The 21,332-nt window shown below is 36.9% G+C and overlaps 1 protein-coding gene across 1 annotated transcript in view; it reads right to left on the reverse strand.

Moving 5' to 3' along the window:
* Nucleotides 1-1,254: 1,254 nt before the first annotated feature.
* The window catches only part of GSTCD (glutathione S-transferase C-terminal domain containing), a 44,313-nt gene continuing 24,235 nt past the window's right edge, over nt 1,255-21,332 (reverse strand). Inside the window, exons 6-12 of the mRNA XM_059470284.1 lie at nt 13,247-13,362; nt 12,981-13,025; nt 12,466-12,594; nt 9,850-9,983; nt 8,101-8,131; nt 4,163-4,232; nt 1,255-1,933 (exon numbers count right to left, since the gene is read on the reverse strand). Of these exons, the coding sequence (XP_059326267.1) occupies nt 1,797-1,933; nt 4,163-4,232; nt 8,101-8,131; nt 9,850-9,983; nt 12,466-12,594; nt 12,981-13,025; nt 13,247-13,362 (662 nt within the window). The 3' untranslated portion in view covers nt 1,255-1,796. The remainder of the gene's footprint in view (nt 1,934-4,162; nt 4,233-8,100; nt 8,132-9,849; nt 9,984-12,465; nt 12,595-12,980; nt 13,026-13,246; nt 13,363-21,332) is intronic.

Raw genomic sequence — 21,332 nt, forward strand, 5'->3', positions numbered from 1 at the left:
AAAACTATTACAGACTATTGACACAGATATTGCAAAAGATGTGAAGCATGTAAGAGCAAAGAATTCTGCTTTACTGAAAGCTCTGTTTTATTGCATAGTATCAAACCTTGCCAAATATTCAACACCACCATAATTAAAGCACTGATATTGCTACTTCTCTGGAGCAGAGAAGTGTGAAAGCTCCTACTGTAAACAGCATCAGTTTCCAACTGCCTCACCTTGACGAGTTCTTCCTTCAGCACAAGAAAGTCATAAAGAGACATTTGCTCACTCCAGAAAAGCAATTTAACATGACTAATGTTCAGATTGACATACCACTAATTTAGAAACTGAATTCCCATTGGGCAAGTATTGCAGAAAACTCTGAAGACAACTGGTATCGCCATGTATTTTGTATTTGCCATACATTCTTCAAAACTCAAGTTCCTCCTGTAACCACAAACAGTTGCAGAAAAAGTATTTCATCATTATCTATGGAAGAACTCATGCTAAAGGCAGGATTTCACTCCTACTTGCTCATTTGTGTGCTTTTTAAATAAGGGGGTAGCGTTCCATGTGTTCACATTTAAAAAACCCAGGTATTTTGATCTTTAAGATATCTACATTTCATGAATAATAAAATACTTCTGGATTCTTTTTTTGCTCCAGTACCTATTGTTTGTAATTCAGTTAGCCATGTCTGGAAGCTATGTTCATAGTTTTCAAACTTCAGATTAAATAAACTGAATCATGGCAGAAATCACAGATGTGTAAAATCCCTAAACATGCAGTAAAAATCTCATTAGGAGGTCCTTCCATTGTGTTTGTGTCAACTGGTGATTTTAAATTAGGGGGAAAATGGAGCACAGGAGAATACTTATTTTCATTTTAGAGCAGCATAACCACGATTATCTTTTCAAATGGTTCCACACAGCAACTTTTGTCAAACATAAACTGAATATAAAATCAATGAAGATGGTCTATGTAGACACATGAACTGTTCATAAATATTTCTTCAGGACGGCAAGTTTGTTATGAATAGGAATCAACACACTTCTGTTTACCAATGCAACAGTGAAGGATCCATTCCCTATCATCATGTCTAGCTCCCACTTTCTGGTGAATGGATAATGAGAAGTTTGGTGTCTTTAAACCAAGTGTCAACTGCCTGGTTACAGAATCCTTGCACAATATTTAAAGGTAATTCTGAAGTCTTTTAAAAGAATTATTGGCAAGGTAGAATACATTTTTAATAAGCAGATTGAGGCCCAAAAATATTCTGATGAACTTTTATTAAAAATAATCTGCTACAGTAGCATGGAATTCTTCAGCAAAGTCAGGCCACCACCTGTTGCACAGCCATCTTCACTAACACAATAAACTTGATCTTCTCTGTTCCTCTGGTGATCAGCACTGCTTGCTGATAACTGCTCTGCTTAGGAACACAAATGCTGTTTTGACCACGAACGCAATTTCCAAGCAGCCAAGACACAGCTTTACTGAAAAGGAAATCACCTTTCCTTCAACAAAGCCAGTTTTTCCTAAACTTTTGCAGATGGATATAATTCCATGCACAGCCATTAGATCCAGAAACTTCTCAGTATGAGAACCAAAAGTTGCTTAATGACATATTGCAAGTTGATTTGTGATGCTCTGCATGCAGTTTGCTTTTCAGGACTTTGGGGGCTGCTTCTCTTTCCGAAGGCAATGTGTTCAAGATGCAGGATGTCTGCTTCCCAGCGCTGCCTCTATCTGCTGGATGTCATTATGCACTGAAGATTTATGCTCAGCTTCAAATCAAATGCAAGTTTCACACTCTAAGTAGGGATGCCCACAAACATATTGTTCTTTGGAGAGCAACTCTCTGGCTCCATAGATATAACTTGGACAGAGTAGTTATGCTCTTCTGCACCCCATGCCCGATCCAGATCCACAAGTCCCATACACTGCTTTCCTAAAATGACAGCAAGGGAGAACACAGAAACTCAAAATGTAGAAATATTATCAGAAATGTGCATGTAATGTTAGGAAAACACATCAGTAAGTCATCTAAAAAATAAGTTCCAAATCTACTTTAAAAAACATCTTAATCTGGTTTATGTTCCAAATCACATCTGTAACTTGTACTCCTCATTTAGCAAAGACCTTGAAGAGATTATTAACTCTTTATATGAAGAAAGGCACAACTATTTAAAAGTATTCTCAAAACTTACAGGAAAAAAACATGCTTTAATGTAAATGGGAAGAAGAAAAATGTCTAGTTTACCCCTTAGCCCTCTGAATTGCCAGACTTCTAGTCCCTTTAAAACCATAGCTGTTTCCTTCCTGTACTTTCACCTAAAATCTGAAAATCTCTGGTTATTGAACAATAGACTAAAATACCAAAAAGTGTAATTGATTTGAGACATATTACTATAACTACTTATAAATAAACATACTAAATTGGCAATGCAATAAATAAACATACTAAATTGGCAATGCAAAATAAGCTTATTTCAGATTTACCTGCAGCAAAAAACCCAGGAAGGATAGAGGGGTTTTTTCTGCTTAGAATTTTTTTGTTATGATACAGCCATGACAAGATGATGGGACCATTCTTTACTTATTCACTCATTATAATTGATTATTATGTTCTGAAAAACAGAATTGACTTGTCAGATTGTATTTTCAGCAGCTTGAAACTCTACTGAAAGGAAAATTTAGTGCTACTTTGAAATGTTTTATCACTTGTAGTTACAGTCTCAAGTCAACAGGGCACAATCCTGCTTCAGTCTCAAACACGATGATCCTGCCTCTTCCCTTGTTCCTGACAGAATTATACAGCTAAAGGTATTTGGGGTCTGAGATGAAGAGACAGAGCACATCCTGTTTGCCTTTGGAATAGGAGTCTGGCATTCCAAACCACCCTGTGGAACAGCTTACCTCACTTTCCTGAATATATAATCAGCTTTTGTGCCTGTATCATTACCAGCCCTGCTAGGCACCCTGGTCAGGAGCCTTTAGAAGTTCTGGGCAGGTGGCACCAACACACCCTGCAGTATCCTTGTATTTCAGAGCAGTTGGTGCACATCACAGCTGAATGCAGGGCTCAGTCCAACCTACTCTGTCCATCCACAGTGAGCCCCCAGACAGAACTATCTTCTCCTTCTCAGCTTAGTTACAGAAGAATTTCACTGCTTTGAATTCACTATTATGACATTTGGCCTCAGTTATGTTGGTGGTTTGAGATTTGAGAGAGGTAGTAATTGAGTTGGAGACAATTTAAAGATACAATAATAAGGGAAAGCCTGAAAAAGATCTTTCCAACTCAGTCCTGTATGGATTTGTATGTTGCAGGGAGAAATCACTAGTTTGTATAACCAACCAGACAGAACTCTGCAAATCACCTTTTGTAGCCCTATCCTCCCACATCTGTGGTTTCCTAGAAAACCACCTTCTCGGGTTGGTTGAACAAAATGGCCACTGACTCCAATATTATTATTACAATAGTACTCACTGTCAGGGCAAAACACTTAAAAGTTACATTTGTGGAAAAAAACCCCTGCAGTTTCAGACATTGAGAACAGATAAGAGTTACAATCCTTCAAAAAAAATTTTTGATCCTATTTCAATTTTCAGTCTACAGCATGGGGTCCAACACTAGTAATGAATATTGACCTGTTTAAAATTTGTTTTTCAAATATTGTGATGATGACAAAAGAAACTGACAAATTTACTGTCAGCTTTTATACAGAATCTCTATTATTTTATTTTTGGGCAGCGAGTATAAGAAATACTTTCAATTGTTCAAATTAAGCTTCTTAAAAACATTATGCTTATTAGCTAGTACTGCTTTCATATACTTTGTAAATATTTCTTCTAAGCCAAAAAAGCAGACTTATCTCTAAGCAGCCTTAGAGTTCCTAGGCCCTTCTGTCTTTTCTGACCTGGAAGCTAGTTACAGCTTCCATCAAAACAACAATACCAAACTGTCACTTTAATATTAATGATTTTGGATGAAGAAAGACATTTCTATAGCAAGAAGAGAACAGCAAGATGTGAAATGTGATGAAACTTAAATTTTCAACTGTTATCTGAAGACATCTACTTAAAGCCCCATTCATAAATGTCCTACTTCTTCCTTTCTGTATCAAGGTAAAACCATTACTGGGATGGTTTACACAACAGCTGCAGAAATTCATACCGATTTGCCTGCGTTCAGGTGGAAGCTGAACAGCTGTCTGATCTGCAAATCTGCAAAGGATCATGTGCTCCTATAAAAAAGACAAAAAAATCATTAAGAAAAATCTGATTAAATGCTTAAAAGTATCAGAAATGATACCACATTGAAGACAGTATTTCTAAAAAAATTCACCTGTGTGGAAATCCCAATTTTTATACTGCAAATACTTGTGTAGGTCAAGTGTTTGTAATCACTGCCTCATTTCTCCTCATTAGTATTTATTTCTTGCTAAACTTCCTAATTCTTTGCAGCAATTGAATGGGATGCAATGTATACAAGACAGCATCCTTCAAAGACATCCTGCAGAATAACTTTGCCTTCAATAACTGATGAGCAACACAGCCATCGTTAAGCACAGTCGTAATAGGGCAGCCTCCCTGCATCAATATGCAGCCGAGACAAAATTCTTTAACAGTTGATTTGAACATTTCTCCCAAGCAGTGATTTTGAATCCCAGGATAAGCTGATGGGTCAAATTTCCCCTGCCCCACCAAATCCAATCAGACCCTGAGGGCAAAAAATACCTGGCTGTGAATAGGAAAGTGTCCAGCAAAATGAGCACAATTTACTTTCAAACTACCCCTGTTCCATTAAAAGTTTCTGCAGACACTTCTACAGAAGACTTTCTCCCTGCCCACTCAGCCAGGGGGATGGTGCAGGGGAGGGGGCAGCAGCAGAGCCCCATCCTCACTTGCCTTCAATGCCAGCACAGTGGCACCTCAAAGATCAGGCAAGGCAAGGAAGGCAGGCTAGCCAGGGGAGAGAGCAAACCCTTGCAGGTGTGGCAGTGGAATTACTGCTCTGATGACAGCTGTGCCTGTGGGACAGCTGCAATGCTCAGTACAGGGCAGAGTTAATCAGAACCTTCTTAGAATCCCACAACGTTGCCAAGTCTCCCACAATGTCATGGGGAGAAAACAGAAATGGGCAACAGCACAAAGTGCTCTCCCAAGCAAAGCTTCCAGAGCTATAGCTCTGGATAAACAAGGATATGTGTCTTGCATCAAAAAGATTTTGTTTTTTATTCTTACCTGATATAAAATTACAATTTTAAAGATTTGGTTCTTATAACAGGTGAAGAAGCTAAGGACACTTAGCTAAGTGTCTCACCTAAGGACACTTCAGGTTCTTTCATTATTCTGAAGTAAGGATACTTACTCCAGCATTTTTAGAATGCCATAAACATCTAAAGTCTTCACTCCACAAGAAATCTTCATATTAAAACAAGATGGCAATTCCCCCACTGCACTCCACCCAATTCATAAACAAGACACCTGACTGCAAAAAATTTTCCCATATATTATAAAATAAAATATGATCATCTCTTGATACACAAATATTACTCATTTAAATACATTTATAATATCTTGATGCAAGGATATTTGTTCCCTAGTACAGCACAAAGACATGAAGGTTTCCAGCTCACAGCTTCATAAAAAATACAGAAGCAAAATAAGAACATGTTATAACACATTTAGGCCTTAAACATGTTACACCCAGGCAGTTCAGCTCAAATGTGGCTACTCCTGTAGTACAAAAGAGGTAAAAATGTTAAACCCAGATGTGACCACTGAAGAACGGAGAAGAAGGGGTGCCACAGACAATGTGGCCACTGTTGGAGAGAAGCAGGAGTGACAGGCAGCTTGGGGAGAAAAAGAGGGATTTAGAGGAGAGGGAGAAGACCCATGTTAGCACACAACTCCTCACCAGTCTTCAGGCACCTGACAGAACTTGGCTCTTTGCAACAGCAAGTTCCCAGCTCTTTGGACCAGACCAGAGCCAAGGTAAGTCTTGTCACTTGACCTGAACATCTGGACTGACTCCAATCCTTGGCTTCTTACAGTGTGATCCAAAAAGATAAACTAGAGGCTGTTATGACTACATTGTTTCCCCCTGACACAATGATTAAATTGTCATATTCCCTGTTGGCTGAAATTTTAAAAAAGCATTTCTAAAGTAAGGTTGAGAAACTTCCCAAAGTGTGCATAAACAATTAACTTGTTTACTAGAACATCTACCTGTTCCATTTCTATTAAATTTCCAAAGCTGTATTTGCAAATGTATACAGTTCTACTTTCCAATTCTCCTTGTGTCTTGACAGAGTCTCAAAATGTATCATAACAGAAATCTACAGCTAGCATAACCTTACTCCTTGCAACTATAAACAAATGAATTACAGCATAATGTTCTCATCAAGAAAGTTTTGGAAATGCCAGACTTCTGGATGTCTTTTTAGATCTCACTAAAATAAAAGATAAGAGAAATTAATTTAAAATGGGAACTGGAGTGGATGACACAGACAAAGTCTGGCTAACACATGGCAACTTTGGCTGCTAGCCAATAACTTGTAAGAATTTATTAATATGAAATATAAAAACGCATACAGCTAGCTGCATAACAGAAGTTATTTATAACTAGGATTATTTGAGGCACCAACCAGCCTAGACCAATTGTATAGATTCTCATGTTACTAAGAGTAGCAATATTTTTTAGCCTTATCTTTGACTCCTGTGCCCTTCTGCAACACAATTAATAAAATTCTGGAGCTTCTACAGTATTGACAAACCCTATGATTTAAATCTCCATGGTTTAACAGATTAGAAAGAAATTCACTGAGTTGCAATAAGATTATACACACTACCCTAATCTAGGAATCTTAGACTTTATAACTGACACCATCCCTCTCTGTACTGTCAGCAGGTTTAATAATGCTAGTAAATAATTTTTTTCTGAACTGAAACCCAACTTCTTTGAGATTATGTCACAGAGATGCTGAAAGGAACATTAATCATGGGAAAAAATAATGGCGGCTCCACATCCATCATGTGGCTTTTGGCACCTCAGTCTTTGGGCATTTATTACCTGATAACTGAACTATTCCCTTATAAGATGGCGGGAGATTTTCGGAATTTTTAAAACTCGTTCTAAATTAAGGATTAAAAAGGATAATCTCTATTTTCCTGCCACATACATTATCTTTGCACTGCCCACTGTTTCCAAAAGCATTTGGATATTGAAATACCCTCCTTCATTTCCATATTTCTGTTACAAAGAATTATTTTGAACCTCCAAAAATCACTTCTATATTGTAAAAGCCAAGAGTCCTGTCTAGGATTTGAGCTGAAAATTTAGTAAAGTTCCTGCATAACCCTGCTTCTCTCAAAAGGAAACATGTTTTTTTCCATGCCACATTAAGTACCTCTAACCTTCAAATTTCAGGTTGCTCATCATTAACTAGTTTAAACTCACAAGACAAAACTTAGCAGATCAGTACCAGTTTTCTGCTGCCCACCTCTCTGCTCTTGTCCCTTTCCACTCTCCTGTTAACCTGTAATTTGTCAGTATGCTTCAGTGAAAATTTCTCCTGTGCTTCTCTCAGATTATCTCCACAGACCCCAACTGCTCAGGGTCAAAACACACTTCAATATTTTAAAAGTAATTTTGAACAACATTTTAAAGACTGTATAAAATATAAGTACTGTATTAAAATCTTACTGATCTGTTTAAGCTCTTCCCACTTACAACATCCAACGTTCTAGACATAAATTAGAGGGAGGCATCTAATGGTTATTACAACAGTTGTATTCAACATCTAAACAAATTGCTATCCTGTAATTTTTAACTGATACACATTGAAGTACCTTAGGAATGGTTCACTTATACATTATGATAAAAAGGTGGTTTTGTGTGGAGAAACTACTTAATTTTGTTGAAAAAAAAAGCCTTTAAAATGGATGGTGGAGGGAAAACACAATGGCACCTGCACTAATAATGAACATTTCACATAACACATGCCCCTCCTATTTCTAGAAGATAACCACCTATATTCCATTCGATAAGAAGACCCAGTGAAATGCAGGAAACTGCAAATAAATATTTCCCTCTGTCCTTTTACATACCTTGTAGGACAAAATTTCTTTGAATTGATGACTGAAAAAAAAAAAACCAAATATATCAATTCAATTCACATCTGAAAACAGCAAAGGTGGAAAACAGAAGCAATCATTATATACTTGAACACATTTTAAAAAACCCCAGCAATACCTTTATCATACAGAAAGGCTTTAAAAAATACCAAACCCATTACAGTTCCAGTTCACTAGAAAAGTGTATTTAGTGGGGGTTTTTTTCCTTGTATTAATAAAAACTCCCTCTTATAAATGCTAACACATACTTACTATGGTTTTCTCATTGTCACACAAACTCTTTACATACATTTAATAGTACACACATATATTTTGTTTGTATCACAAAGCTAAAGGGTCTTTATAATGGAATTGAGTACAGAACACAGCCACTATGGGGATATGGCCAGGCTATCATGCTCTATGATCATACAACATAAGGAAAAAAAGAAAAAGCAAACCCTAAAATGTAGCTCAAGATCAGGCTGATAGTTTTTCATAGACTTATGAGGTTAGATTGAAAATTTCAGCAAACACAAATATTCTTGCAACATCCACAGTAAAAAGTTTTCTAAGCGATCATTTCCAGTCTTTGTGGTCTAAAAATGTAGCTGGTGAAAAGTTAAACATTAGCCAGCCAATTTTAAAACAAATATACTGACAAAAATTATATGCCTGTTCATTTTAGAAGGCTTGGAATTTTATTGTCTCTTCATTAGAAGACTTAATGTATTATTGTGTCACAAGAGAAAACAAAAGAGATGGAAGTACCAAATTGACTAAGAAAGAACAGTTAAAGGCAAAGGTTATCAAACTGACAAGTTATAAAGAATTGCTTTCTATGCACTTTTGTGGCAGAACACTTTGATATTATATAAAAGTACAAAAAATATTTCATATGAATGCATAATATCTCTCTAGATTTGTTGATACCTTTTAAGATTGCATGTTTCAGTTTCTTATTTTAGCAAATACATACTTAAGTCATTGATGTAATTCCTGGTAGAATTAAATCTATTTCATCTTGGATATCCAAAATGCAAAGTTCAGTTTTATGAACAAAAAAAAAAAAGCCAACCAAAACACAACCCTTTTCCCCCACCTAGTTCTGACTCAGAAGGCTGTTTAACCTCTTATCTTCTGCCACTTTATGCTTATCCTTTACATTTCATTTATATGAAAGGCCTTAAAATTCTTAAGCATATGATATATTAGTACCTCCCACAAGGCAGATTTGAAGACAAAATATGTACACAATCCATTGAAAAAGTATTAAAAATATGAACTGAAACACTGGAGAGCTTATCTGCTTGGGAATAAATCAAAGGAGTTGTACAAGCAGTAAACTGTGGTATAAAGCAGACCCATTTCTTTAAACTGACTGCTTACATCTTCCTCCAACATTAAAATATCAATTCCCCTTCTCAGAGTAATTTTCATGAGTTTTCTATTAACTTTGTGATTTTAAGGTAGAAGGTCTGCATATAAGACACTGTATCTACTATGTTGATTGTATTAAGTCTGAACCATGAATGGATAAATCCAGAAAAAAAATAATCCAGGAATTACCAGTCTGTCCATGAGGATGGATTAAACAGGAGGAAACAGTTTCATTTTAAGTGTGAACCAGCTTAGCCTGGTCACTCTCAATGACCCTCAAATGATTAATTCTATAGTCTTTTAGGATTTTATTCCTTCACTTAAGTTGATATTTTAGGGCTTATCTTGCAAGCTTCAGTTTACCTTCGTGGATATTTGAACTTGACTGTATTTTGAATGAAGCCGTAGCAGCAGGGGGCGATGACAAAGGCAGCCCGTGCCCTGAGGCAATGCTCAATCACCATGTCTGTGGCCACCCCGCAGGCGTGCAGGGCCACCTAGAGCAGGAAAACAACCAAGGAAACAGGAAAATGCATCACAGTCTAAATAAAATCCAGCATTTTTTTGGTTGACTTAGTTAGTTAAATGCATGAGGAAATTTTTGCAATTAAAGCTGTTACACCAAAGGCCTGGTCCTTAATTCTCCAGTTTTTCATTCTCTCCTTCATATCTATGTTGATGAAAATTTAGGGTTTATTTCACTAGAAGAAACAAAGAATCAACACTGAAGAAGGGTCGCTCACCAAAAGCACTCAAAAGGCAGATGCACTTCATTGTGATATTCAATGAACTAAACACGAATCTCCAGAAAAATAGTAGTTGTGGAATACATAGTAACAGAAAAACTATATGGTGATTTGTAAAAAATTTTTGTCAAGCAAAAAGAACTCAAAAATACAAAGAACTACATCAAAACTGGATTTCAACTAAGCAGTATGAGAAGAAATAGATATACCTGAAGGTCACATCTAAAGGAAAAAATGATGCTATTATGCTAAAATTATGCTAATATTATATAAATTTAGATAATTTGGTTTTCAAGTACTGAGTAAAACCTATAGGAAACAAACACTGGAGCTGGGGGAGGCATCAAATACAACTTGCCCTCCTTTAATTTTTTTTTCCTCTCCTAATTCTTTTATTTCTTTTCCTTAGTGAGGGGCTCTTCAACTAAAACTAAAATAACATTTGATTACAACTACCTGTGAGCACTTACGTGTTTGGGCAACACAGAGGTTGCACCCAAATTCTTTCTGCTCTCCTATAGAAAAACAAATGACTGCAGTACTCAATATCCTGCAAGGAAACACAGGCAGCTCTCTCCTGTGTCCACCTGGCATGTCAAATGCACCACTGAAATGGGGCATTACCTCCTCTGCCTCCTCCCAGGTGCTCAGCACCTCAAAGAGTAGGTCTGGTGCATACTTAAACTAAGGACATTTTGGAGGCACATTTCTGATTTTATGCAGCAGTGTGGATTTATAAAACTACATTATTTGCTTTGCTTTTTGTTCACTGTATGTTTAGAGAAGAGGTTTAAGACTGCACAGCTCAGATTTCAGGGTTCAAAGCTGCTTTTCAAGGTAGAGCAACTGGAAGATAAAAACTTTGCTCTCAGATATAGATTAAAACAAAGTCTTTTTTGTTTCCAGTCTGCTTGCTGTAAGCTCAGCTGAGGAGATCATTAATCATCAACTGAACTGTAATTGCATACAGATGGAAACAAATATTCTAGTCTCAGGCAGAACACTAAAAAATTAACAAGAAAATAATTGCACAATGAAATTTTCTGCTTATATGAATTTAACAAAAAAAAAAAAAAAAAACTAGTTTAACATCAGAAATAGAATCTTAATATCACAGCTATCAGATTATCATGGAATGCAATTATAGTTACTTCCTCATCTATCCAAGTAGAAAACAAAGCTAGCTCTCTGCTTTGCTTGCAGAAAAAGAGATCTTAAAACAGCAGTAGATAAGCCAGTAGCTTTGCTGAGCCTGTGTGACCTGTTAGAGCAAATGATTTCTTCTTTGGCTTTCTAAAAACCCATTTAGTTAAGAAAAAATCCCAAATAAAATTAATGACGAAGCTTTTGCAGTAAACCCTATATATTGAACTCACTATCTGAAACAAAATAAAATGTGAAGACTTATGCAGATATTTGGTAATGAAGAGCAGGTAAAGAAGAATTTCCAAGTGAACTCTGCTGACATATACTTCAATATCTCCCTTGTCACAAAACTTGAAAAAGAGAATATAATACTTTTTTTATTAAATAAAAACTCCACAGGGTTAACATTGTATTAACCTTTAAAATGGGCCCCCAGAAATCAAGACAGGAATTCCAATGACCACAAAACTGGAGACTCACTTCATAAAACAACTATTAAGCATTTCACACACACAAATCAGTGTATTATTCATGAGATCCTGGCACTTTGAAATAGCTCTCTAGTTCACCCACTGAGATTTATATGACAATGTAGCACAGAAAATAAAGCTAGAGAATTAGAAATTTACACTTGGAAGGACTGGGCTAAAACCATTTATTCTCTCCTCTTTCTCCTGCCCTGAATTTCTTTTCCTTTCTAAAATAAACCAACCAAACAGTTAAACAGCACTGTTCATGTACCATAAACTTCCAGCATTACCCATCCTCTGCTACAGTCAAAACAGGCATTTAGATGGATGATTTAAAGAACAGTCAGTCTTGCATGGAAAGCTTGCATCTTGCCACAGAGGTTCATATTCTATTAACAGCATAAAAAATGGATGATAGGAATATTTACAGGGCTACAAAATACTATTTATGCGTTATTCTTCGCTAGGGCTGCAAAATTCTAGTCAGGACATTAATCTCATTTACTTTCACAGTCTGTAAGGACATACAGAATTTTATTCTCTCATGTATATCAGTTGTTTTAAGAATAATTAATCAGACACTGAAGTTTTGAAGTGGAAAAGTTATCATCACTTACCCCAATGTTAAAAGTCCCATTAAAATAGTCCAAATTTGCTTGAATGAACCAAATGTTGTTTAAACCCAGTTCATCACTTCTGTCTTTAGCACGGATCAGAGACAACTCCTTATTTTCTATGAGTACCACCTAAATTTCACACATAGGAGAAAGTAAGGCAAAATAATACTGAGAAATCAAAGTACAACACTACTAAGCAGAAAACTTTGTAGTTTGTTGAGAAAACCTCTGAATCACTTGTAGCAGAGTCTGAGATCTACAAAATGATTAGCTGGAAACCCAGGAACAACCAAAGGCATTTAATACTTGCCAATATTAATCAGCTTGAAAATATTTTATATTTTCCTACAATTTTTGTCTTCTCTGGAAAGCACCACACACATTTGGGGATCATGCTAAAAAAGTTGCATGTTTCAAACCAAAGTCCTCTGCTGAGACAACTGTGATTTCTACGTCCTCCCTACATACATATCTTTTTAAGATGACTACCAGAAATCTTTTTATTGAGGATTTACCTGACATGATGGCATCATATAAGCAAGAACAATTCCAACATGGCCCTGTGAAAACAAAAACAAACAACAAAATATGAGTCACTTTTCAGTGTTCCCTGTTGCTCACTCATTATGTGATGACCATCCACATACCAATAAGAGAACCTTTGAAAACAGCTAAAATTTCAGCATCTGCACATCTGCTTTTCTTTGTAGCAACAACCACCTAGCACTGCAAAGATGAAAGGTGAAAGACTTTGCACCACATAAACAAAAACAGACATTACCCCTCCACTGCAAAAATCCACAATCAAATCTCCAGGTTTTGCGAGCTTTGTCACTGCTGCTACCAAATTGTTCAGCTGCTGCTGCTTCCTGAGAGCCCGGTCTCGAGACATCTTTCCTGGGGATGACAGAGAAAATGCCTAAGTAGTGATCAGCAGCTCTCAACACTGACAATTTTACATGGGTAACTGCAAAGCACTGCAAATGCAATTGATAGCTGAGATTGAAAATGACAGGAACACTTGCACATCTTAATCCACTTCAAGTGAAATTCATATTTAACATATTAAATATTTGGTAGAACTTTCTCCAAAATTAACTTTCTAGTTGTTGCTGTTAATGTATCTTTAGGAACAAACTCATATAAACTTAATGTAAAGCAATCAAACTCATGTAAGCTCTGGCCTAATTCTCCTCCAATCCTGTGATTCATGCCCAGAGGCAGAGTTCAAACACATTCACAGTAAGGTTGCCAAAATAAATCCTCATTTACTGTATCTATATACACCATCCTTAAGCATTTTCATTTTAATACTTGTACTCTTTATACTGTCAATTTTTACTTTTCATATTAGCTGGCCCTATTTATTTAAACGACTGCATGTGCAAGGAGGTACTTCTCAAAGTGACTATTTCCACATAGCAAAGACTGGCTTCCATCACATCTGTAACAACCAGAACTGGAAAAACTATTAATTTCTTTCAAATGTGCTTGGAAAAGTCCAACAGAGAGTTGTTTCAGATACAACGAGTTGTTGAGTCAGCACTAATGTATTTGTAAGGCTGTGTTTTGTCTCAGTGGGGCTGAGTGCTGACAGAACTATTAAAGACTCCTTTTGCTTGTTCAGAAAGCAGTGTTTGACACAGATATTGACAGCTCATCTTCATAATAAGAAAAAAGTACTGAAATAACTCTTTACTATTAAGTACAACTCCTGAAAACACCATCAAATTTTCATACTGTGCAAAATTAGCAAATAGATTCTAGGATCCCTAAAAATCAGAAGTAAAATAGCAACAATTTTCATCAGCAAAACCATATCCAGTACTTAATACTCAGTTAGTTGATCTCATTAGTATTAAATTAATAAGAAAAAGAATTTTTAAAGAATTAACCTACAATCTTCAAAAACTCTAGCAATTAACTCTTAATGGTCATCAACTAACAAGGTTCATCCTCCTTTACTGTGCAGGCAATAAGTAGTAAATACTCCCTTGAAAGATGGATAAAATCAAGCTTGAATCAATAGGACTTTTGTCTGTTATACCTCCATATTTTGAGCTTGGTAGCCAGAGCTACAGAAACACAGCAAGCTGCGATGTAGCCTGCAGAGAATGTTAGTTAGCATGGCTAATGAGTCCTTCGTTGCAGCCAACAGGAAACAAATTCAACCAAAATTTCTGCATCGAAAAATACTACAGTTCACTTTGCATTTCACAAGCTCTGTGATTGCAAACAATGTCAATTGCTGTCTTCAAGAACAGTAAGAAAAAAAATAGCTTGGAATTTAGCCCTACAAGGCAAAACCTTGAAGAACTTGGCGTTTTTTATACAATACATGGAAGGCCCCCACAAAATTATTTGCTTCCTTCATGAGAACCCAACTAATAGACTGCCAGAGTCCCAGAAAAATTAATTTTCAATAAACGGTCACAACAAAAATATTTTATTTGGTTTCACAAATCGAACATTACTGTTAATTCAGCCCATGTCAAGCAGAACTTTAAAGTTTCTGTGGCATTCAGAGGTCTTGCACTTTAGTACAAATAAATATCAACTTTTCAGAAGGCAAATCCCCCTTTATTTTTGTATTACCTCGGTCAGCATTCAAGTTTGTATAATCCTTTAGTCCTCAAATAATTATTTCATATTTCTCAAGTTGAACTTGAAAAGTCATTAAAATACCCTTAAAAAAACCATACCCCATATATCACCTTTAAGAATTTAACCCTATCCACCTTCCAAGTCCTGCCACAGTACATCTGCACATGCAGCTACCAACACGTACACATAACACAGCATGTGCATTCTCTCTATTGCATACTTCTATTGTTTCAGCACAAGTATCTTCTTCATTTTATATAAGCCTTGCTTAACTAATTCAAATGACAACATGATGCTACTTTTCATGGAAATTCAGGGGAAGTGTATTCATTGCTATACTGTTTAAGTACAGCAAAAAGATTCAGTAACTACAAAACAACAGATACTGTTTTATTCTGAGCTGAACACGTTTTTCTGAAACCAATGGGTTTTTTTTAATGGTAGATCCTTATGATAAATCAGGATATTCTAATTATTTCCTAACACCCACAATATCTTCTGCTAAACTCTTTTTGATATCTGTTGGCAGGTAGGGGATCTTATTTGCTTCTTTGTTGTGGGGGTTGTTGTACTTTTGTGTTATGGGCTAGTGTTTCATGTCTACACAGAGTATTAGTCACATTAATACAGTGGTACAGTGATTCCCATGCAACCAGTATAAAAAGCAGAACTCAATAAAGATGTAAGGAATCCAGCTCAGCTGACTTTCATTTACAAACAAATACTCTCAACAGTCAAAAATAATACCACCTTCAATGAACTCTGCCAAATCCTGAAATAAATACAATTAGCAAAGTCAATAATTTTGCTGAGGTTCATTGGTCACCTTGGTTACTTGGACAATGTTCTTCTTCGAATTCATCTGCTTTTCTTAAATCTGTGTGGGCCAGTGCTGAAAGCTCAAGATCTGCCGTCCCCTTCTCCAGCCTGGGACTACATTCCAGTGGTTCCCTTCTCCTCCTCCCAAGCAGCAACCTGTCAGCTTTCAGCAACATCTGTTCCCTACTTGTTGCATGACCATACCAGAGAAGAGAGGGGAGGTATCAGGAGATGGGCCAGCCAGCCTCAGCATCATCTCCAAGGATGCCCTGGCAAAGACCCAGTGGAATCACAGTCTGAAATACACACAACATCAAAAGGCCAAGATGCATGCAGGAGGTAAATGTGTCTCAATTCTTCTCTATCTTTTGTAATAGTGGAGGGAGACAACTTTGATTAGGAAAAAAGGATTATTCTATTTTTTGAGCACTACTTGAATCCAATACAGCAAATAGTGTGTCTGTGGCTTGTTTACTTGGGCATAACTCAAATAAGGGACCCAGCAAGCGTGGCTGTTGAGAGAGAAGTTGGACCACATCCTGTATTGGGACTTGAATACCTCGCCATTGACATAAATCTGTCCATTTATGAACAAAAAGTTACATTCTTATGGCTTCAGCTTTGGGGATAAAGCAGACTTTCACTCCAGAGTAGCCATAAAACAATTAATACCACAAAATGTCTCTAACCAATTCCTCAACACAATCTAGATTGTAGAATGACACTGACCTTGGCTCTCCACTTGTCAGGCTCAGTGTAAATTGTTTTCCTTACGTTCAACTCCCTTACAGTTTTGAATTCAGTCTGGCTGTTTGAGTGATACTGGACTAAAAAGTATCTGTCACTGGAAGTCTGCCTCTTAGTTACAAAGAATATACTGCTTTACCATGTGTGTTAAGCCTAAGGGTCAGACTTTGAGCTCTGACCTGAATGTAGAATTCAAAGGCTGGCCTCTAAAAGAGCAGTTGTAAAAAACCTGTTGAATTTGATCATTAAAGTCTCTTATAATGTGGGATACCTAATCTGCTGGTATTCACAAAGAAAAAGTCATCAAATTATCAAAAAAGTTTCACAGCTTTTACATTTTCCATTCCATCAGAGTCCCCAAAATCCAATGCAACTAACTTACACAATAGGTGAAATTTCAAAAATCACTCTCATTGAAAAGTAAATGGAAACATTTAACTCTGAACAGCTTAATGAAATTTTACAGTAGGTATTTAATCATCATTTTCATTATATTGAGATAATATTTCTGTGTTATCCTCCCTTCTGCAATGTAAAAGTTTAATTCACATTTTGGAAGGCCAGGGGGAAAAAATCATCAGAAAGAAAAGAAAACCCACTTTGAAGCATCATGAAGTACCAACTATCCTAGCAGCCAAAGCTCTATGCTGGACTTTTTTTTTATTTAGAGAAAACTACAGCAAACCTTAATTTTTTTTCTTTTTCCATTCTCTTGATCTTGTTGCTTTACCAAGACTTTATTCCCAAGGTATACCCAAAAGGAACCCGTAGGTGGAAAAGTATGTGCTTTCTGGCGCTGCAGAGAATCTCAGAGTTACAATGTGCTATGAAGAAAAGGGGCCAGAGACCTCTGCACACCACCAGGAAAATTAAATGCCCACACCTTTCCAAAAGGCACATCTACAAGCTGCAGCAGAAAAATACAGTTAACACAAGATGATGTGGCAACTCTGTTGGATTTCTGAGCAGTTTGAGCCAGATTACTGCAGAGGTAACCAAAGAAATCCTTTCTCGACCATTCCCTTGTCTGTACTACTGCTTCTAGAGATGCCCAGGCTCTCTGTGGAGTGCTACACCACTCCATATGGCATGGTCTCTCACTGCTTGTTGAGCTCTCTCCCAGTGCTGCGCTCCATATGTACACAGCATATGTACGGTTCAGCTTCCTCACTGGCCTTCTCCAGGAACTGTGACACTGGCCCAGAAAACCAAACAGCTTTTGGCACCAACAGAAATATTCTATACTTACAAAAACAGATTGTCATAACTCTTGTAGGGTTTTTAATGCACATGGTCATGAGTGAAGTAACTCACTTCTCTTTAACCAGGTATAAACTCTTATAGCAAGGACTAAAGGATATGTTTTATTATTTGTGTCACCAAGAGACAACATTTACCAATCTTTTTTCCCTAAATTTGGATATTATATTAAAACAATTGCAAAAAGGTACAAAAGGAAGCTTGCTCACTGAACAATTCTCAAGAGAAATCATAGTGTAAAGCAGAATAGCACCTACGGTCATTGCCTGCTTCCTAACTCTGCTAAACACAGATGACTCACAACAATCTATCATTACAGTTTAACTCTCAATGAAATAGAAGTCTATTACATTATAACTAAATTGATGTGTTTGTTTACAAAGGCTAAAGCATTTGTTCAATCAGATACAAGATCAGACAGTTTAGGGTTATTATTCATTCATTTGCTCTTTCTTTACATTTGAAAATTGCTATTCTGATTTCTCTTTTAACACAGTTGAATATGAAAATATCAATTTCCTCTTAAAACACTTTTCTGATCTAAGTTTAAAAGTAATAGAGTTGGGGCAAACTAAAAAAACCAAACCATCTAGTTCTGAATGTATAAGTATTTCCGTACTTCTGCATCAGAGTTTTAAAGCATTAGTCCTATCATGAAATATACCACTTTATCACAGACATTAAAAAAACCAGCCAGCAACACTAACCAAAGGGCTGTGCTTTTATTGCTGTCCTCCAGACCTCACCACCTCCCATTTTTAAGTTCTCTCTCCATTCTCTCTTAGAGAACTAAAATATGAGCTAGAGATTCAGTGAAAATGCTGTTTTAGAGATGAGGTTGCAATACAGAAAACCTAATTTTCCTTTCTTTTTAATACTAACTTCTTTTACTATTATAAAACTAGCTTGTTTTATAATATGCCTGTTTGAAGCAGAAGCAAACATATCCTGAAGGCCAGAGTGTATTTTTATGAATAAAAGCAATCAGCAGTCATGTTTATGCACTCAGTTCTGATGTAGGTGCTGGGCTTTTTTTTGTTGTTGTTTTTGTAAGCTTTTTTCCACCCTACTGGATGTTTATCAAAACATACTCGGGAACTATGAGGTTTGGAATCATCCCACAAGCTATTACTAGTTGGTAAAAGGGCATGCAAAAGCTTACTTTTTAAAGAGGTAAAAGGCACACACGCCAACTCTGCAGCTTCACATATTTCTAAAAGCAGCAATCTCTATTAAATGAACAAAATTGCTATTAAGTTGTTTTGGCATAGTTGGAATGTCTATTTGCCATTTCCTATCAGAGCACTGCAATAATTTACTTCATCCCAACAATTATTAGACTTTCAGGAAAGTTGTGCTTTGTTTTTTAACTAACCTCTGAGAAGCTTGGGACTAACAAATGGCCAACATTCTTTGCCTGGAGCCCCCTTACAGCTGAGAACACATGGCTACTCTGCACTTGGCAGCTCAGAAGGCATCAGTTCCATTGTGCAAAGACCAGACTTGGAACACTTGAATGTTCCTGAGAAGCCTCAGAGAATGAGCAGCATTTCTAAAGTCACTCATGTGCACATATTGTAAAAATGGCCTTAGCATTCACTGGGCTGGGGGAAAACAAACAAAACCTCCTAAACATCACAAATGAAGCCCATAAACTACCCCTCTGGAGAATGTGCAGCATGCACTTTGAGTCAACAGGTAAGGCCAGAAAAGAAAATCCCAGAGGCCACATTACTTTTTATTACATAAAGTTTTTTATGATGAAATGTGATGATGTTTTAGCTACAGCCAAGGGAGTAGGAGAAGAGAATGCTACAATGCATGATTTAAAATACATTGGGCAATAATCAAAAGGACAGGAAAGACAACTGCACTCCATGAGAGCATTTTATTGGGTTTTTTTGAGATAGGAGTCCCTCCTGATGTTACTAACCAATCTGCTCTTTATTAAAGCAAGCTGTGCAAAATAGTTTTATCACTTCAGGCACAAAAACCCCCTACATCTCACACACACTATCTTGGTGTAGTCTAAAAAGGTCAGACAGCTATGAAAACTGACCCCTGACAACCTAAGCAGGAACTTCAGGAACTTGGCCTGCTCTTTTTTTTTTTCTTTTTTTTTTTGCAGTAAAGTCTTTTAAGCAAGAAAAGAGTAAGGCACCTTTAAAAACCATAAAGACATACAGCCACTAGTAAAAATAAATTAAAATTAATGTTGAGGTCTCCCTGAATGTAACTATGTTCTACTTTAAAAAGACTTGTGGTTTGGTATTTTCCCAATTAATTATCTTCAAAACTTTTCTTCTAAATATTCAGCAAAAAGCAAGCTAGAAAACAAAGACCTAACATAAGTTTAGCACATTAATCTACTGTTTACACTATTTTAAACTATTTTGTACTAGATTATGAAGCTGTATATGTACTTAAATTAATGAGTGCTACCAACATTTAGTATGTTTTTTCTAGCCATGCTCTTCCAAGTTTTTCACATTATAATAATGCCAACAGCAATCTTCACAAAAAACGTGTCAACACCTTTCCCAAAACATTAGATTAGTTCCAAAGTTCTCAGCTCCTACACGTTTAAGCTAAATGACAATGTCTGGTCACCCTTCTCATTCTGAAGCCTTTGAGAGATTCATACTTTCAAGCTATTTTTCTAGGATCCCAAAGATTAGGGAATTATTTTCTTTTGAAATGTCATGACAGAATTATGGGCAGAAACAAAAGACTCTGCAGTCACTCTTCTTCCACTTCTTTGCTCATGTATTCATACACTCTCTCCCACTCCTCTTTCTTCACCTTTCTGCCTTACCTTCACTCCTTTAGGGTTAAGATTCCATCAAGGCAGCTATTTTGCCTATATCTTAGGCTCCTTAGGTGCCCAAACCCACCTATTACTTATGGTGAAGTGTTTAAGATGTGAGGAAGAAAGCACAGCAATGAAAAACTTAAAGATGATAAAACATTTGGGGATGAGTAAAGGAAAGGGAAAAGCAGCCTGTGCTGTACTGAATGTGGGGAAAGGTCTCTAACCCCAAAAGGAGTGCTGTTCTAGCTAGGCACAGTATTATACCACACGTCAGCAACACCCAGCCTTGGGAGGCAGGGCTTGCTCACTTTCTGCAAATATCTTCAAATGAAGATGTCACTGCCCAACAAGGAAACCAGAATCAAATGTTTTGCTTACCTCTCACAAGCCTAATATCCTGATTGCCAGCTACTGTCTTGCTGAGAAAGGGGAACTGAACCAGTTCTCACCGGGGCCTAAGAGTGCTTGTCCTTGTGAAAACAGGAGAGCTCCTTCCCCAGCAGAGGTCACAGCAAGGGCCAGAAGCCACAGCCATTCCCACTCTCAGCTGGCCAGCAGCAGCTTGCCTGCAGGGCACCAGCTCTCAGCAGTGAACAGGCAGCAGGAACAGAGATTTCCCTTGCTG

Source organism: Ammospiza nelsoni, chromosome 4 (genome assembly GCF_027579445.1).
Source record: "Ammospiza nelsoni isolate bAmmNel1 chromosome 4, bAmmNel1.pri, whole genome shotgun sequence".
NCBI classification, from domain to species: domain Eukaryota; kingdom Metazoa; phylum Chordata; class Aves; order Passeriformes; family Passerellidae; genus Ammospiza; species Ammospiza nelsoni.